The sequence below is a fragment of the Pollachius pollachius genome (genome assembly GCF_949987615.1).
Source record: "Pollachius pollachius genome assembly, chromosome: 16".
Taxonomy (NCBI): domain Eukaryota; kingdom Metazoa; phylum Chordata; class Actinopteri; order Gadiformes; family Gadidae; genus Pollachius; species Pollachius pollachius.
Genome location: NC_136949.1, coordinates 12,876,566 through 12,893,487, shown reverse-complemented (window position 1 = coordinate 12,893,487; position 16,922 = coordinate 12,876,566). Strand labels below are relative to the sequence as shown.

Below are 16,922 nucleotides of genomic sequence, written 5' to 3'. Positions count from 1 at the left end.
TTATGTCGAGGTGTAAACCGTACTTGATTTGCGTTCCACTCATCCACTCTCGCGATGTAGACGCCTTCTGAAACTCAGTCGGTCGGTGAGCCATTGACAAAAATATATCCATACAAATTACAAATGTACACAGGGATTGTCGATCGGTTCTCATGGATTGGCAATATATTCACAAAGATTAAAAATATGCAGACAAATTTCCAATGAGGGCACAGATTTTACTTCTGTTCACACAAATAATATTGAGACAAATCAAGTAAATATCAAACCCATATTTACTTATGTTAATGGATGGCCCTTCACGTGGCAGATTCCTGAGTAACCCTGTTGAAGAGAGGAGAAAAATCATGAGTGGATTGATGTTTGTTTACTGGCTATCCCAGATTTTCAAGGAATAACTATAGTAACTAGCTGGCAGGAATACTTTTTATTGATGTTGTTGGTCTAATAAAACTATAAATAGTAACAGTGCTTCCTTATTATCCAGTTCTTTGAACTTTGTAATATGATTTTTGGTAGACGCAAAGTAATAGTAGACAGAAGAGAAGACAATGAACAAAAATGTACTTTTGCTATCACCTAGACTAGGACAACAAAGGCCAGACAGTGACAGACAGCCGTTCCAGAAATGATTAACTAGTATGCTGAAGTTGCTGTACCATCAATTATTATGTAAATGTGTCGTAAGAAATACATGTCCTCAGGCCAACCCATACCTCCTCACTCCCTTTCCCTCTCTTTTATCTCTTAACTCTTATCTCTTATCGCTATAAAAAACTGACCAATTATTATTATTATTATTAAGTGTGTGTGTGTGTGTGTGTGTGTGTGTGTGTGTGTGTGTGTGTGTGTGTGTATTCTCCATATTTGTTGTAGCGGCTACTTGGTACATTTGTCCACACTCAGTGTTCCAACATTTTCAGATATTTTCAATTTTTCACACAGACGCACCATAGTAATGAATCAATATTGATACTGGCCTCAGATGCAGAAATGTAAAACATAAAACTGTGAAGGAATGTTTCATTTTGTAACCAGCTTTCCAACTCCCTGTGTCTACTCTAGGACCTCTGGAGTGTTCCTGTGATCTCAGACTTCAGAGCACCTACCCTTCATGTCTGAGGGCTCTGTGTTGAGCACTTCATGTTGAGAGAACCACTCCCTCGTCCATGCTATCTGGACATCTAATGTTGACAGTCGAACATCTCTCACCTGTAGCTCACCGCAAAGACCTGAAGGTACCCTTCAGCAAGTGGACATAAGGATTTGACCGATGACCCATGTACCATGACGTCATATTTGTAAATCATGTGTAACAATGCAGCCCCATTTACCAATGCTGCCTTAGTCTAGTATTTCCGATCATGATATAGTTTCATTCAATTTTTTTTACTCTACACTTTTTTGCGGTTGGTATGGCAACCTCCTCCCCAAAGCGGGAGCAACCACTTCTCCAGCTGCAAGAAGTGGACTCCAGCAGGATGGGCTCAGCCCACATCCTCTCCCCCATCCTCAGATCCTCCCCCTCCCCCGGCCTGGCCCTAGACTCCAGCCATCCCATATGCATCCCGTCCCCTTACACTGACCTGGGCCATGACCATGGCGCCGTGCCCTTCTACGGCCCCACCATCTTCAGCTACGCCGGCCCCGGCCTACCGGATCGCTCGCCTGTTCGGCAGTCTCTCAGCCCCTCCTTCTTCTGGCCGGGCCATGCCCACGCCCGCATGGGGCCGGCCGTCCCCCTTCACCGCACTCTGTCCTGTCAACGCGCTCAGCCCCTCCACGGTTCGTGGGCGGAGCTGTCCCCGCGGGGAAGCATTCTTGCAGACAGCAGGTGAGGGCGGTGGCTCAGTGTGTCCTTGTGTGTACTACGCTCCAAGTATAATGGGGCTATGATGGGGCTGTTATGTGGCTGAAAGAAGCTTGGACTGGCAAGAGAAGAGGTTGTTTAACAAAATTCTATTACCGTTGATTACGTTCAATACATAAAACTAGCTCCAAACTCAATTCGGTACCCTGAGCTATATCGATTAATATTAAAAAGCATAATTTGTAAATTCCTCATGTCAATAACACTGCCCAGCAAACTGATGAGCCCGACAACGACAGCTGAAAAATGCGTTTGTATATATAATGTCACACTTTTGAAATACTAATGACAATTTCTGCGAAGAGTCTCTCCATTGTTCATCAAATAAAAGGCAAACAAGAACTCAGAATGAGGATTGGCTTAGCCAACTGGACTGAAGTCTTTCTTTTGTCCAGTGCCTTGGCTGTGAAAATTGCGCTTCCATTGACTTGAGAGTCAGCTGAGTCGAAGGGACTCGCTAAAACGGTGGAGATCAAATACAATGGTCTCAAAAGGGTAACGCTAGTGGGTACTAATGTGTGTAAGCAAAGATTGGTGAAGTAGACCAGCTACGACTAGATTTGTCTTTAACAAAATATTTTATCTAAGTTATTATTATGACACTTCTCATTTAGAATTCGCCCTCATTTGTTTCAATGTCTCAGATGGTTCTTAGCGGTGCAGGGATGTTAAAATGGTGGGGCGCCCCCTTCTGGCCGGCCTCCCCCGACCCCCCCCTGCCACTGATCTGTCCATGTTTTATTCATAACAGCATGAGTCACATTGTACAGAAGTGTCCCAGTCTTTTGTTTGGTTAACTAATACCCTTGTCAATGTGTATACACCAGTATGGACTACGGCTTTCCTCTGGGTTCACATGGTTAAAAAAACAAAACTGATTTGTAAATCTTGTCCACTTGATCATCTGCTGTGAAAAAACAAATCATAGGGCACAGATAACAAACGCCTTTTTTCTGCCATTAGAGCCCAGAGGGGCTCCTTACACGAGAGAGTACCAGACAGTTGTTCATAAAATGAGCGCTACCTTGTCATATACTGCTTGTCACTTCCTCTCTCACTCACTCACTGACTCACTCAGGGTCAGATATCTTCCCCAGGCCTTTTTAGCAATATTCACATCGTAACTCATAACCCTGGCATCCTTTTTACACTCCTGCCCCCCGCTATCCGCCCTGCGCCGGCAGAGTTATTGTTGCACTAAATGTTCCTTTGCAGTTCATGAATGCCTCCCTCAGCCTCTCTCCCACCCTTCTCCTATCTCTCACTCTGTGTCGTTCCCTCTCATCTTTTCAGCAAGGCCCTGACCAAGTGCCCCCAGGACAGCGAGGAGAGCGTGGTGTCGTCAGGGGGGAAGGCTGATCTGCACTTGTGCGCTGTGTGCCACGACTACGCGTCGGGCTACCACTATGGGGTCTGGTCGTGTGAGGGCTGCAAGGCCTTCTTCAAGAGGAGCATCCAGGGTATGCTGGTCCGGCCTGGGTTTGTGTGTGTGTGTGTGTGTTATTGTGTGTGTTATTGTGTGTGTGTGTGTGTGTGTGTGTGTGTGTGTGTGTGTGCGCGCAGATGGTGTGCACACACACACTCCCACAGATTCAGTGCATAAGAGATAAGAAAGAGAGGAGGCACAGGGTTGCCTTGTGAGACCATCCTGATATCACGTTTGAATTACACAATGAATATCTGCCTGGCCTTGGCTGGATAGTAATTGCTTTCCAAACATTGCCAGCAGTCTTACGTTTTCAAAGAGCTCCAGGCGGTCAGAGTGACGTACTCTTTTAGAGATGTGCAGAGAGCCCAGTATTTGTATTTTTATTTGTATTTCTTGAGGCAGCAAAACTATTTGTATTCGAATAAAAGTGGAAATAGGCGTAAATAAGGTGAAATAATCCTGTTTTTGTTCATTCTTCTTATTTTAGGATATAATAATAAACTATTATATTCATTTTGAACACTTAAAGGTAGGAAAGGCAATGTTTTGTCCAATCATTGCAAGGTACAGCCTATCCTACCTTTTGATTGTAATATTGGTTTATGGTATTCATAAACCCAGCAATAAACATGTATAACCATGAACATAATTGAACATAAAATAATTGTATGACATTCAGTCCCTAGTCCATGGATCCTCCTCTCAAACCAATAAACTAAACTCTTAACTGATAAATGACTATCTGGACATTGTGTACCCCCTCGCCACCACCCGTCCTAATTGGAGGATGCTGAACAGACAGGCTGACAGAATATAAACACAAAAAGGGATAACAGGCAAATGCTATTCTCCTCCTGGTCAAGTAAGCTTTTTCATTTGTGACACTCTTATTTGTGAACTAGCTACAGAGCGAAGCCAATCACCTCCTCCAGGTCAAACAAAGTCCCTTCACATCTTGCAGGTTCAAACAGGAAAACAGAAGAGGAGTAACGTTATTATAAACTACCTCATCCAACCGGTTGTAATGTTTTGCTTGTATTTAATAAGCCTGCGCTGCACCTATTCAATCTGCCCTCCTATTCTCTTTTCTTCCTGTTAGGTCTGCAGGAAGTAACAGGAAGTATAATAATATACACTATATATGAAAGGCCCGCCACACTCACAGTTATGATGAACACCTGCTATTTTAAATATATTTGGGTTATTTTTTTTCTTTCCGAACATTTTTTCTTTTTAAATTATTTGTATGTAATAAATATTTGGTCAAACCCACTATTTGTGCTTTGTCGAATACCGTATTCATTTATTTCTAACTAGAACGGGGTGGCTTCTGGACATATATTTGACGTAACCTTTACGTGATAAGTGATGATACTGCAACCCCAGCAAATATGTGGTGTGTTTGGTGAAGGACATTAGTGCTTTATTATCAGGAGACATTTTTTGATTATTAGTATCATCATAATATAGTTAAATAGTATTTCCAAATATGCTGACAGTTGGTTTAGTCAATGTTGAAAAAGAGCAAAAGTGCTTTCATTAATCACACAATATTACCTTTACAGATCTTTTGAAAACTAAGTTTCAGTCAGTGAAGTCACAGTCAGGAAATTATGTGTATGTCAATCAACTTGTTCCAACAGTGTCTGTATATATGTACGTACACTACTCTTTTTTTTACAAAAATAGTATTGAATTGCTCAACCTAGTCGAACTTTAAGGTGTGATATTATGCCACCAGGTGTGATTGTGATGAGCCATTTACAAGCCGTCTGAATATCGGCACAACCCAAGTGGGAGTGTCCACCTGGATGTACGCTGGATAGATCAGTCTACCAGCCTACACAGTGGACTATCACAAATGGTGCTGATCAATCCATCATACATCAAGGTCGACACTGCAACTTCTGATTTCACTTAAACACTGATTTTAAAACGGCTTGTAATGGCTTATCACAGTCACAGCTGGTTGCATAATATCACTCCTTTAATTAAAACAAATCAAATTGGGTAAGAAAACCTCACCATGAATGAATCGGGATCCATTTTGCAAGTATAGAGTATTAAAAATTGACTATTTAACAGGTTGAATGGAGGCTGTATTTGACCTGTTCTAAGACATGCTGTCTCACGCACTCCCCTGTCTCGTCGCCAGGGCACACGGACTACATCTGCCCCGCCACCAACCAGTGCACCATCGACAAGAATCGCCGCAAGAGCTGCCAGGCTTGCCGTCTCCGCAAGTGCTATGAAGTTGGCATGACCAAGTGTGGTGTGTATCCTCTCGATCCCTTTGTTTTCATGGCCCGCTAACAATACTTACAATTGTAATTGTAATAAGGCGACACAGATACTAAATGAAGAAAAATTATGCAGATACAAAAAGTTGTGCTCAAATATACCTACAAATATGCATGCTGTAAAGTGGGATACATTGAAAAGGTGATCATATGATCAATATGATCATGATCCATGATGAAGTACTGAGAATTTAAAACAGTAACTACTGCATTTGCATTTATCCAAATACTAAACATGTGGAAAAGCTGAAAGGATCTGCATGGAATTGAACAGGTGAAAATACTGAACATTTTGTATCAGGAGTGGGTGAAACCATCCCATCCTAGTAGAGTAGGATAACTCAGACTGGGAAATGTCCAAGTGAAAGAATGGAGAGGTGTTATGTAAGGCCACGTCAGCTCTTAACACATCAGATATAGGGCAGGCCATTCCCTGGCCTCATGACTCTGCTCTGTCTCTGTCTCAGGCATGCGGCGAGAGCGAAACAACATCCGCCACCCCCAGTTGCGGCGGGGCGGGCGTGTGTCGTCCCGGGGCGGGGCCGGGGGCGGTCCAAGGAGAGAGGCCCTGGGCGGCGACGGAGCGACGGGGGGAGGGGCTCTGGTGGAACTGGTCTCCGCTGGACTCACGCCCAAGCAGCTGATCCAGCGGATCATGGAGGCGGAACCGCCGGACATCTACCTCCTGGGGGACATGAAGAGGCCCCTGACCGAGGCCGGCGTGATGATGTCACTCACCCGCCTCGCCGACAAGGAGCTGGTTCACATGATCAGCTGGGCCAAGAAGATTCCAGGTAGTGTGTGTGTCTGTGTGTGTGTGTGTGTGTGTTTGCGCCACTGCAGTTTCCCATTCATTAGTGGCCATTTGATCTAAATTGGGCTGCGAAGTCCGGCGTGACCCCTTAAATCTGATTTGGTTTCCTGTGTGATGTGATGAGCCGGAGGCCGTGTTGTAAAGGTATTGTGGGAGGACTGTTGGGCCAGGAATCAGTATGCACCAAACGAGTTTGTTGCTGTAGTAGTTTTGCTAAGGGGTTGTAAGCTAGGTCATTTTCATGCTTGTCTAATAATCATGTCATTATTATTATTATTATTAATAAATATAACCGCAAGCAGTGATTAACGGGGTCTGAGCAAAATTAAAAGTCAAGAACACACTAATGGAAGATATATAAATATAACATGTAATTGTCATATTTAAGGAAAGATGTTCCACTTATAAACCTGAACTGCAGCCTCATTCATATGGTCAAAATGTATATTGATAAGCACACAACATCCAGAAAACTCAAAGCACACATTTATCAAGTGAATTAAGAGCTTTCTTCAAAGCATATACCTAAAAAAATCTTTGTAATTCTGGGGAAATTAAACATTTGTAGTCAAGAACACAAACGGAAGAAATATAAATATGACAGAGTTAATTATGAAGGTAAAAATGGTTAATGAAAAAGTTCCCCTTAATGCCATACTGTGTCTTGGCAGTCAGATTCTTGGAAACTAATGAGCCAGAATGTTGATTGCCGATTGATGAATTTCAGGTGCTGTTCAATGTAGTGTTTCTTAAATGAGTGGCAATGACAGAATGTCATGTTCAGCTTGTTCATAATGCTCTAATCAGGATTCATTCTGGCTCATTAGGCATTATCCCGTTGAGCCACTGACATTCCTGAACTGCATGAAGCCTCATTCACATCGTAAAAATGTTAGTTGATAAGCACACAACATCAATAAAATTCCAAGCACCCAACAAGAGAATTAAGGGCTTTCTTAAAAGAGTACAGATCTGAAAATTTGCACTGTTAATGGTATCCACCTAATGATAGCCGTATGGTAGTTATACAATAACAAAATGGTCATATAGGCAAAATGGGTTGAGACTGTGGACTTTTGGCTTTTCTATGAAATTGTGGGAAAAGTAAACATTTTTAGAGCAGAAGACCAGGGTGAAAAAGATGTCTCTGATTTTAGAGATTAATATGATGAAAGAATTTTGAGTCCAGGTCAATCTGGTGAGGAGAAATAAGCCTAATTCATGATTTTTTACAATAGCGCTACCTTTGGGTGCAGTACCACAAATTTGGGTCCATGGGTAGTGGGGGTTATTGGTAACCATACCTGAAAATGTCAAGAGTTTTCGACTTACGGTATAGGCTGCAGTTTGACTTTTACAGAATTTGAGGGGGAAAAAAAACGTTACAGAAACAATAGGGGACCAAGCAGCTTCGCTGCCCGGACCCCTAATAATAATAATGATAATGTCAACGTCTGGAAAGCTGGTTCCATCTAAGATTTGGACTGTATATGTTTTCCACAAAACCAAGAGTGTGATCTTAATTGTGACGCTTCGAGCCATTAGTTACTTTGCACTCCTGAAGCAGGGAGCTCGTTGCCACAGCTAATGCAAGGAAAAACATTTCAAAGTTCTTCTTTCAAGAAAGTTCCAGCAATGCCACTACGGATGCAGAGTAGAGCAGGAGCAGAGCATGATTTATGACGTTAAGTTAGTGGTCAATTATGAAATAGTGTGAAAGGGAATCAAGCAACGATAAATACGTTTAAGTTGAAGATATTATAGCCTGCGAAGGTTTGCGCCCAGCCACTACTGAATTACTTGCCTATTACGTGGGCGTGGGTGTGCGTGCGTCACCCATCTGACGTCTCCATGTCAACCCAGGGTTTGTGGAGCTCATCCTGCTGGACCAGGTGCACCTGCTGGAATGCTGTTGGCTGGAGGTGCTGATGATTGGGCTGATGTGGAGGTCTGTGGACCACCCTGGCAAGCTCATCTTCTCCCCAGACCTCTGTCTGAGCAGGTACACTCCGGTTTCTCCAGCTAACATTGAGGACAGAAAACGTAACTATATTAAACAGTCCCAAAATAAGTGTCCCAAATAACAGTTAATAACTATATTGAGTTTACACTTGGTGTCTCTAAAATAAAATAAAAAAGAATGTTAATTATACTATCATATTTCATGGACAATGGACGACGAGAGAAAATTTCAAACTCACAACCAGCACAATTCACAGTTGAAGATTTGCTTGCTTGGAGCATCTTTTGAAACATTGTTTTACGAACATCTTGTAACTTGTTTGAATGTCATGGTTATAGAAAGATTTCCCGATTGTAATTTATTTGTGCTACATTGTGCACCATTGAATACAATCAGTAATAATAAATCAATGAGTTTTTACTACTTCCGTTCTTAGTGAGCGCGCTCCTCAAATATAAAGATCCATGGACCTTGCTCTAGCATACACATCTGGCCATTTAGACAGACTACTAGCAGACCATTCAGCCGTCAGACCAGTTATAACCAATTATCTAATAAGGGGCAGGTTTGTTACATGACCTTATGGTAGTGCCGATAAGGCCTAATCTATCAACCAAGATGGCTGCCAGATGTGTGACGTGTTCCGTTGCTCTGGTTGGTGCTAGGTATACCAAATAGCGTCCAATTGCGTCCAGATGCATTTTGCTTTGCGCTATTTTGGCCAGGTAACTGCTGGCCAAAAAAAGTATCAGTGGAGTAAATGTGTGTGTGTGTGTGTGTGTGTGTGTGTGTGTGTGTGTGTGTGTGTGTGTGTGTGTGTGTGCGTGTGTGTGTCCTGCCAGAGAGGAGGGCAGCTGTGTGCAGGGCTTCGTGGAGATCTTTGACATGCTGGTGGCGGCGACAGCGCGCCTCAGAGAACTGAAGCTGCAGAAGGAGGAGTATGTCTGCCTGAAGGCCATGATCCTGCTCAACTCCAGTGAGTGTTTGTGAGAGGCCTGGAGGCGGCCTGTGATTAATCAGAGAAATGTAACATTATTCATGCAAGTGCTTGCGTTGACCTTCCTATTAGAGAAGAGCATGGCATGTAAAGCCTCCAAAGCCCTTTCCAAACCACCGTTTCTTCTTATGAAGAACATCTACTCTACCACAGTACAGCACAGCTCAGCCTTTGCATTCATTGTATGGCACGTTCATTTATATATGTTAGGGCTGGGCGATATGGACCAAAAGTCATATCTCGATATCTTCAAGCAGAATATCGATGTAAGATAAAATCGATATTTGATGCAATAACATAGTTGCCGTTGCTGTGCTCCAACTCGTCATTATACATCGGTGGCGCTGCTGTGCTCTCATCTCCAGCCTGCCTGCGTCACTGTGCTCGTTAGCTGGTTCAGACTACACGATTCTCAGATATTCCTCCACGATTTAACGTGTCACACTATACGATCACAGAGCCAGGAAGTCGGGCCTTGTCTCGTCGGAAGACTGGCCACACTACAAGATTCGAGGGTGCGATGCTCTCTACTTTGTATCATTCACGTTTGCAAGATATTTAGAAAATCTAAGGTTTAGAACTGACAAATGTTTTTTACTTTTTTGTCATAAAGGTTCCAGTTTTAAATCTGCTCAATGCAGCAACTCGTCCTCACAGTAGTTGCGTTGCGCGTGACATGAGCGATACAGAGTACCCGCAGCAACAACGTAGCCTAGCAACAGAGCGTCAACAATGGATCCCGAGTGCCTAGCACTAGGCATTATGCTGGCGGTTTGAGGTTTATGGTAGGTTATGATAGCTATTAGCACGTCAACAGCTGTTGGCTCCAAACTTCCCGCCAGACACTCCGGCGGGTGTCCGAGAGTCCGGAATCATTTTGGGACAATTGCTGTAGGCCTACTGCCTTTATCTGAATAAAAAATAATTAATGTCGAGACAGCTTAAGATTTTGGGTCGCTGCACGCATTTTTGAGCACGTTGTTCTGCTGCAAGTGATGGAAGAGGTTGGTGACCGTACTCAACCCTTTAGTTGCGACAGATTTGAAGCACTCTACAAAAAACCTGATTCTGTCATTCGTCAGACACCTTGTACCCAGCACTCGAGATGAGGGGGGATGGCGTTCCCCTTTGGTATTAAAATGATCAAAATCATCCCCCTTCTGAAACAGCCATCCCTCCTTCCCGTCCCCTGTTATGTTATCAATTAATGTGGAAATATTACCGCTATTTCATTATAGCGGTTTCCTTTTTCAAATCGGCGCAACGTTACTTTTCCCAGGGTCAGATTTGACAGTGATACTGCCTTCTCGGGCAGTATGCTATTGCGCAGTACGCAGGCACGCTTGCGGCGCGCCTGCGTACTTGCGCAATAGTGCCTTAACGACCTCTCATTCCACACCGTACGAGACAGACACTGGTAGCCCTAAGCTGTCTCTGCATCTCAGACATCGCTTCCGCAGACAACTCTGTCCCCTTTTCTCCCTTTCATTCCAACCCGTGAGCAACGCTAGTCTCCCATCTCTGCCGAATGCATTTTTGAAAAAATAGAATAAGAATGAGTTTTTAAAATCCTTAAATGTTATGCATGCCTCCAAATCGTGTGATGCGTCCGATCAGCTGCGTTTTTGGGGATAAAATATATAATATAATAATAATAATAATAATAATAATAATAATAATAATAATTATCACACCATTGGTCTCCCACCATATGCGCTGTCATCAGCACAAATGATCTGTCCCTAAAAGTTAAAATCCACCATCCCCCCTGGCTTTTTTTTTACAACTCGACCACTGCTTGTACCCAAAATGTTTCCAAACTATGGAGCCTTTTGTCTTCTGCTTACATACAAGCTCCTCTGCGCCGCGTTTGCCAGCGGACTCCATGTTTCGCGCCGTAGGGGATTAAAAAAGTGACGTGAGTGAAAGGGGGGCCGGGCCGTGTGTGTGAGCCGGAGGCAGAGCGGGAGAGAGATAAGCAGAGTTACAAAATAGCAGGCGGCAGTCGCGGTTCGAATCTGCTGTCATTTGGATAAAATATGCTGTACTTTCGTCTCTTTCCATATCTCGTTTGAAAAATATCGATGTATTTCAAATATCGATATATCGCCCAGCCCTAATATATGTTTGTGTGTTAAGTAGCCTTAGGCTAAGTTAGTGCCTTGATTGCACATATTTATCAGTGCACTTCTATTTATACAGTCAAATAATTGTTTGAGGTATTTGTTGAAGGAAGCTAAATGAGCTTGAAGCATTTGTTATGGGGTTTTGGTCATGTGTAGATTAGGCTACACACAGTAATAAACCCCTTCACTGGAACCCTTTCACTTGTACATGAGATATCCCTAATCGTCTGATTCTTTAATGTATCTATACATACAGCTGTATGCCTGTTAATAATACTAAGCTTGACGTGGGCTGAATTTTTTTTATTTTTATTACAATCACTTCACCAACTCAAACAGGTTGTTTTTAAACTCATAGTATGTGACTGGGGGTAGAGATGGAAACGGTTGTACCAATAACCTGTTTTCATTACACTGCCTGCGCCGGACAGGTGTTTGTACATGTGAATATATTAATGTGGGTGTGTAATGAGGAAAATGGGTTAGTCATTGTTTACGAGGCCCAGCGCGTCATCTGTGTGTGTGTGTGCTTGTGGATCCAGGTGTTTTGTGTTATTTTATGTGTGAGTGCAGCTTTTCATTAATACAATTAAGTTTTGTGTGTGGTGCTTTGAGATGTCTTTCATGGTTGCTCTAGTGTCCTTTCTGTGTGAGTGAGTGAAGGGAGGCTTTGCAGGGAGTTCCACAGCTACATAACTGAACATACATAACTTAATGAGAACACTGTTGTTCCCAACCCCTCTATCTCTCTCTAGCTCTTCCTCTCTAGATGTTCCTCTCTCAATAGCACTCTCTCCCTGTCTCTTATTATTGTGAAGAGATATTGTTCCATGAACAGCTGTATCAGCGTTGATCCGGAAGCACATAAGTAACAGGTTAAGCTCACATCGTCTTATAATAAATCTGTTTGTCACTCTCGCTCTTTTTTTTCTCTCTTTTCTTCTCTTCTGTCTCTGTCTTTATCTTTATCTCTCTGTCTCTGTCATTATCTATCTTTATCTCTCTCTGTCTTTATCTATCTTTATCTCTCTGTCTTTATCTATCTTTATCTCTCTGTCTTTATCTATCTTTATCTCTCTCTCTCTGTCTTTGTCTTTGTCTTTATCTCTCTCTCTCTCTCTCTCTCTCTCTCTCTCTCTCTCTCCCCCCCCCCCCCCCCCCAACAGACATGTGCCTCAGCTCGTCTGACGACGGCGATGGCGGCGGGGAGATGAAGGGTCGCTCCTGGCTGCTGCATCTGCTGGACTCGGTGACAGACGCCCTGGTGTGGGCCATCAGCAAGACGGGCCTCACCTACAGGCAGCAGTACACCCGCCTGGCGCACCTCCTCATGCTGCTCTCCCACATCCGCCACGTCAGGTAGGTCAGGTGGTCATGGACCACCACAACTCAGCAGTGATTATAAAAGACGTTTTACACACGATATTAGTAAATTATGTATGCTTGTTTTTTTGTGAATTTGTTCTGCAATAATTCACGCATAGCGATGAAAAACATGTGGACAATTGCATTTTCAGTACAGAATATGTTTTGAAGGCTAACCATAAATTAGAATGGGTAATTTGTAGAGCTTGCTTATTGTCAAGTTATCCAGATGTTAAAGTACATTCAGCTCTGTCCAGCTTCAGCTCTGCCCAAAAAATGGCTTGTTCAACACAAAGGGACAACTCTGTTCCATTCTGGTGATTTATTTTCTTTGAGATGGATTTGATGGTTGTTGAACCATTTGGGTATTTGTATCGAATTAGGTGAAGTAGCAGATTGAGGGCACATAAGGTGGAATTCCAGAAGAAGAATAGGCTGATAACCTTCAAGATAAACAAAAGGACAAATCAAATTCCACATCAGTATGCTTCCAAATCATGATCATTAAACTAAACATCTCATGTTTTACCAAAGTAATAACACCAGCCTACTGCTTGGTTTACAAACTTAATCAGTATCTACTGTTAAATGCCAGCAATTCCATTATATTTAACTTAGACCCTCATTTAAGTTCAAAACAGATCAAAATCAAACAGAAAACAGCAAACAAATGATTCCTTCAAACACAATATTTGAATTAGTCCATACCAGTTGCATCTGTGGTTGAACATGAACTGTGTCTGTAGCCGAGCAAAGAGGGCTCGCTAAGCTAACTCCAAACATTTTATACCCATGCTTGTTTTAGAGGTGCACAGGTGAAATTGGTCCGTCTAGAAACATGGGTTCCATTTTGTCTGTGCCTGTGACGGTTAGTTCTCTCTGCCCCCTTCAGGCCTGGAGTTCCTCCACAGATGCTGGCCTTAAAGCTCAAACTTGTTTGACGCAACACTTATACATATGAATTCTTACTCTGATATACTCAGGGTTTCCCACAGAACTTTACAGCTTAGGCGACCGGCTAAGCAACACACGTTTGCCGCCTTAACTACAACATTGAAAATAATAAGCTGTTGGTCCTTGTCAATGCCGAAAGTATGATATGATTGTTTGCCATCATACTGTTGCGTCGTTCCAGAACCCAGTTGTGGAGGTGATCCTGTTAGTCCCGCCGGTGGGCATGTCTGAAATATTAGCTGCGGTAGTTGACAGACAAACAGTTGGGGGCTCAGCGTACAGAAAGTCATTTTTCTGTTCATCAGGCCAGTGCTCTTCCAGGGGTAACAACACTCATGATTCAGTCTATGGACTCTGTGTTCAACTACAATGGCTCTTAACAGCCAGGGCCCAGGTCTGACAGTAACGGTCTAGTAGGTCTAGACTCTGTTGAAGTCCTTCTTTTGTGGGACTTAACAGGATTAAATCATCTGCGTAAAGCAGGAATTTGAACTCAGTGTTGTTGAGAGTGAGACCAGGCACTGTGGACTGATCCAGAATGGAGGCCAGCTCATTTATGTAAATGTTGAACAGTGAAGGTGATAGACACCAGCCTTGTCTCACTCCCCGCTCCTGAGAAATAAAATCTGTTCGCTTGCGTCCAATCTTGATGCCGCACATGTTGTTTGTGCACATTGATTTTATTATGTCATATGCTTTACCCCCTACACTGCTTTGAAGAAGTTTGCAAAGTAATCCAATGTGCTAAATTGAGTCGGATGCTTTTTTGAAATCAATGAAACAAGCAAATATTTTGTTTTTGTTTTGGTTGACATATTTGTCTACCAGGGTGTGTAGGGTGTAAATATGATCTGATGTGCTGTGATTTGGTATGAATCCAATTTGACTTTTGCTCAGGACATTGTTTTTCATAAGGAAGTCTATGAGTCTCGAATAATAATGCTAAAGAAAACCTTCCCCAGGTTATTGTTCACACAAATGCCTCTGTAATTATCAGGGTCAAATTTATTTCCATTTTTAAATAATAGGTGTTATGAGACCACGATTCCAGATGGGAAATAACCTACACTCAAGATGCAGATTCCAGTCTGGGAAATAACCTACACTCAAGATGAAGTTGAATAATATTAGAATAGCCAATCTGATTTTTTTACTGCTGTGTCTGTCTCTCTCTCTCGCTGTCTTTTTCCCTGTCTCTCTCCCTGTATCTCTCCCTGTCTCTGTGTCTCTCTGTCTCTCTCTCTCTCTGTCTGTCTTTTTCCCTGTATCTCTCTCCCTGTCTCTGTCTCTCTCCCTGTCTCTGTGTCTCTCTCTCCCTGTCTCTGTCTCTCTGTCTCCCTCTCCCTGTCTCTGTCTCTTTGTCTCTCCCTGTATCTCTCTCTCTCCCTGTCTGACTCTGTGTCTCTCTCTGTCTCTCCGGTGCAGCAACAAGGGCATGGATCACCTCCACTGCATGAAGATGAAGAACATGGTGCCGCTGTACGACCTGCTGCTGGAGATGCTGGACGCCCACATCATGCACAGCAGCACCCGCCTGCCCTGCCCCCCGCCTCAAACCGCCGGGCCGGACCAGCCCCCCCAGGCGGACAGACCCCCGGCGCCACCCCCCCCGGTCTCGACCACGGGTCCCAGCCACACCTGGACCCCCACCAGCAGCAGCATGGACCAGCAGGAGTAGAGCCGTCCGGGGGAGAGATGGGGGGAGACTGCCTCCTATTGGGGTTTATTCTTTTTATTTTTATTTCTCCCTTCACCCGTTCTCCGGCTCCACCCTTACCGTCAGTGCGACCCCTTCATGCATCCAGCAGTGGTGCAGCATCGTCGGGGGACATCACTTCCATCGGCATGCAGCCAATAATTCATAAATACTGACGGCAAAACAGCGCTCTGCTATTGGAAATAAACAATAAATGATGAGACAGTGGGCGGCAATTGACCCCTTAGAAATCCTTTGGACTAAATTTAGGAAGCATAAATAGAAAATGAAGGGTGTTCCATAGGCGCTAAACCGCCGACTAATTGCTTTTCTTTGGCCTGCTACTTTAACCCCTGACATCATATTAATAGACCCAGAGTCTGGTGTTGTGTGAACATTTATTTTTAGCCCCCTATCATAACAACGCAGCTGAGTAGTTACTGCTACTAAGATAACAGTCTACTAAGTCTGTTATTCTTAGCATGGCAATTGATTGACAACGTGACCGATGTCATGTCTTTATTTGAAGTTAACTACAGGGATGATGCCTGATCACAATGATCGACTCCATTTCGGCGGTATAGGAGCATATGGGAAGCTTATTGGTAGTAATGGTGTTCTGGTTGTTGTCATTAATCGTGGCATGTCACTAGGAGATATTATGTTTGGATGACGTGGCAAAACAACGTTTTTATTGACCTAAATTACGGTATATTTACGCTGATTAGGATTAGACATCACAAACCTCTCGGTATGTATGGGTAAGGATGGGTTAGTGTCCAGCGTCCACAGATTACAGATGCACAACCATACATCATCCCCTCTTCATAGACAAGTTTTACATAAATAAGTAGATCTCATGCCCAGGCAACATTTGTATTTAACAAAATGATTTAATCAGATTGTTAAAACAATTGTTTAATAATAATATAATAATAATAGCAATATTTGTATTATGATAATTAAACTTGCCTGTAGTGACCTTTAAAATCAACATATTAATTGATCACCCTTTGAGTTTTTTTGGATTGGATATTTTCCTGGTATTTTTATCCAAATTGATATGCATGATGTTAATGTGTCTCGGAACCTTTTGGCTGGGAAACAAACAGCTGAAACCTCTCTGCGCCCACCAATATCAGCACTGTGTACATCATCATAATGCACCCGTCCACACACACATCCACACCACTGCTGGAAACAAACTAAGGGGACGCACTGACTGTTATTTCACAGGTTGCGCTATCACTGATTACAATAACTAGTCACCGTACAGAAGACCTCATTTGTGAGTTTGGACTGCGGACGCTCATTGGAGAAACCAAGGCTACCAGGATCCTACTCTGCATCCATTTGCTTCATTCTCTGTTCTGTCTTGCCTAAATCGCTTGTCTACAGATGTGTACAT

At 43.2% G+C, this 16,922-nt stretch overlaps 1 protein-coding gene across 1 annotated transcript; it reads left to right on the top strand.

Moving 5' to 3' along the window:
• The first annotated feature begins 1,134 nt into the window (after positions 1-1,134).
• esr2a (estrogen receptor 2a) lies at positions 1,135-15,695 on the top strand. Its single transcript, XM_079754197.1, has 8 exons — positions 1,135-1,834; positions 3,164-3,330; positions 5,455-5,571; positions 6,067-6,393; positions 8,277-8,415; positions 9,219-9,352; positions 12,666-12,858; positions 15,244-15,695. Exons 1-8 carry the CDS (start codon positions 1,416-1,418, stop codon positions 15,494-15,496), a joined length of 1,749 nt encoding a protein of 582 aa, XP_079610323.1. The 5' UTR covers positions 1,135-1,415; the 3' UTR covers positions 15,497-15,695.
• Positions 15,696-16,922: the final 1,227 nt, after the last annotated feature.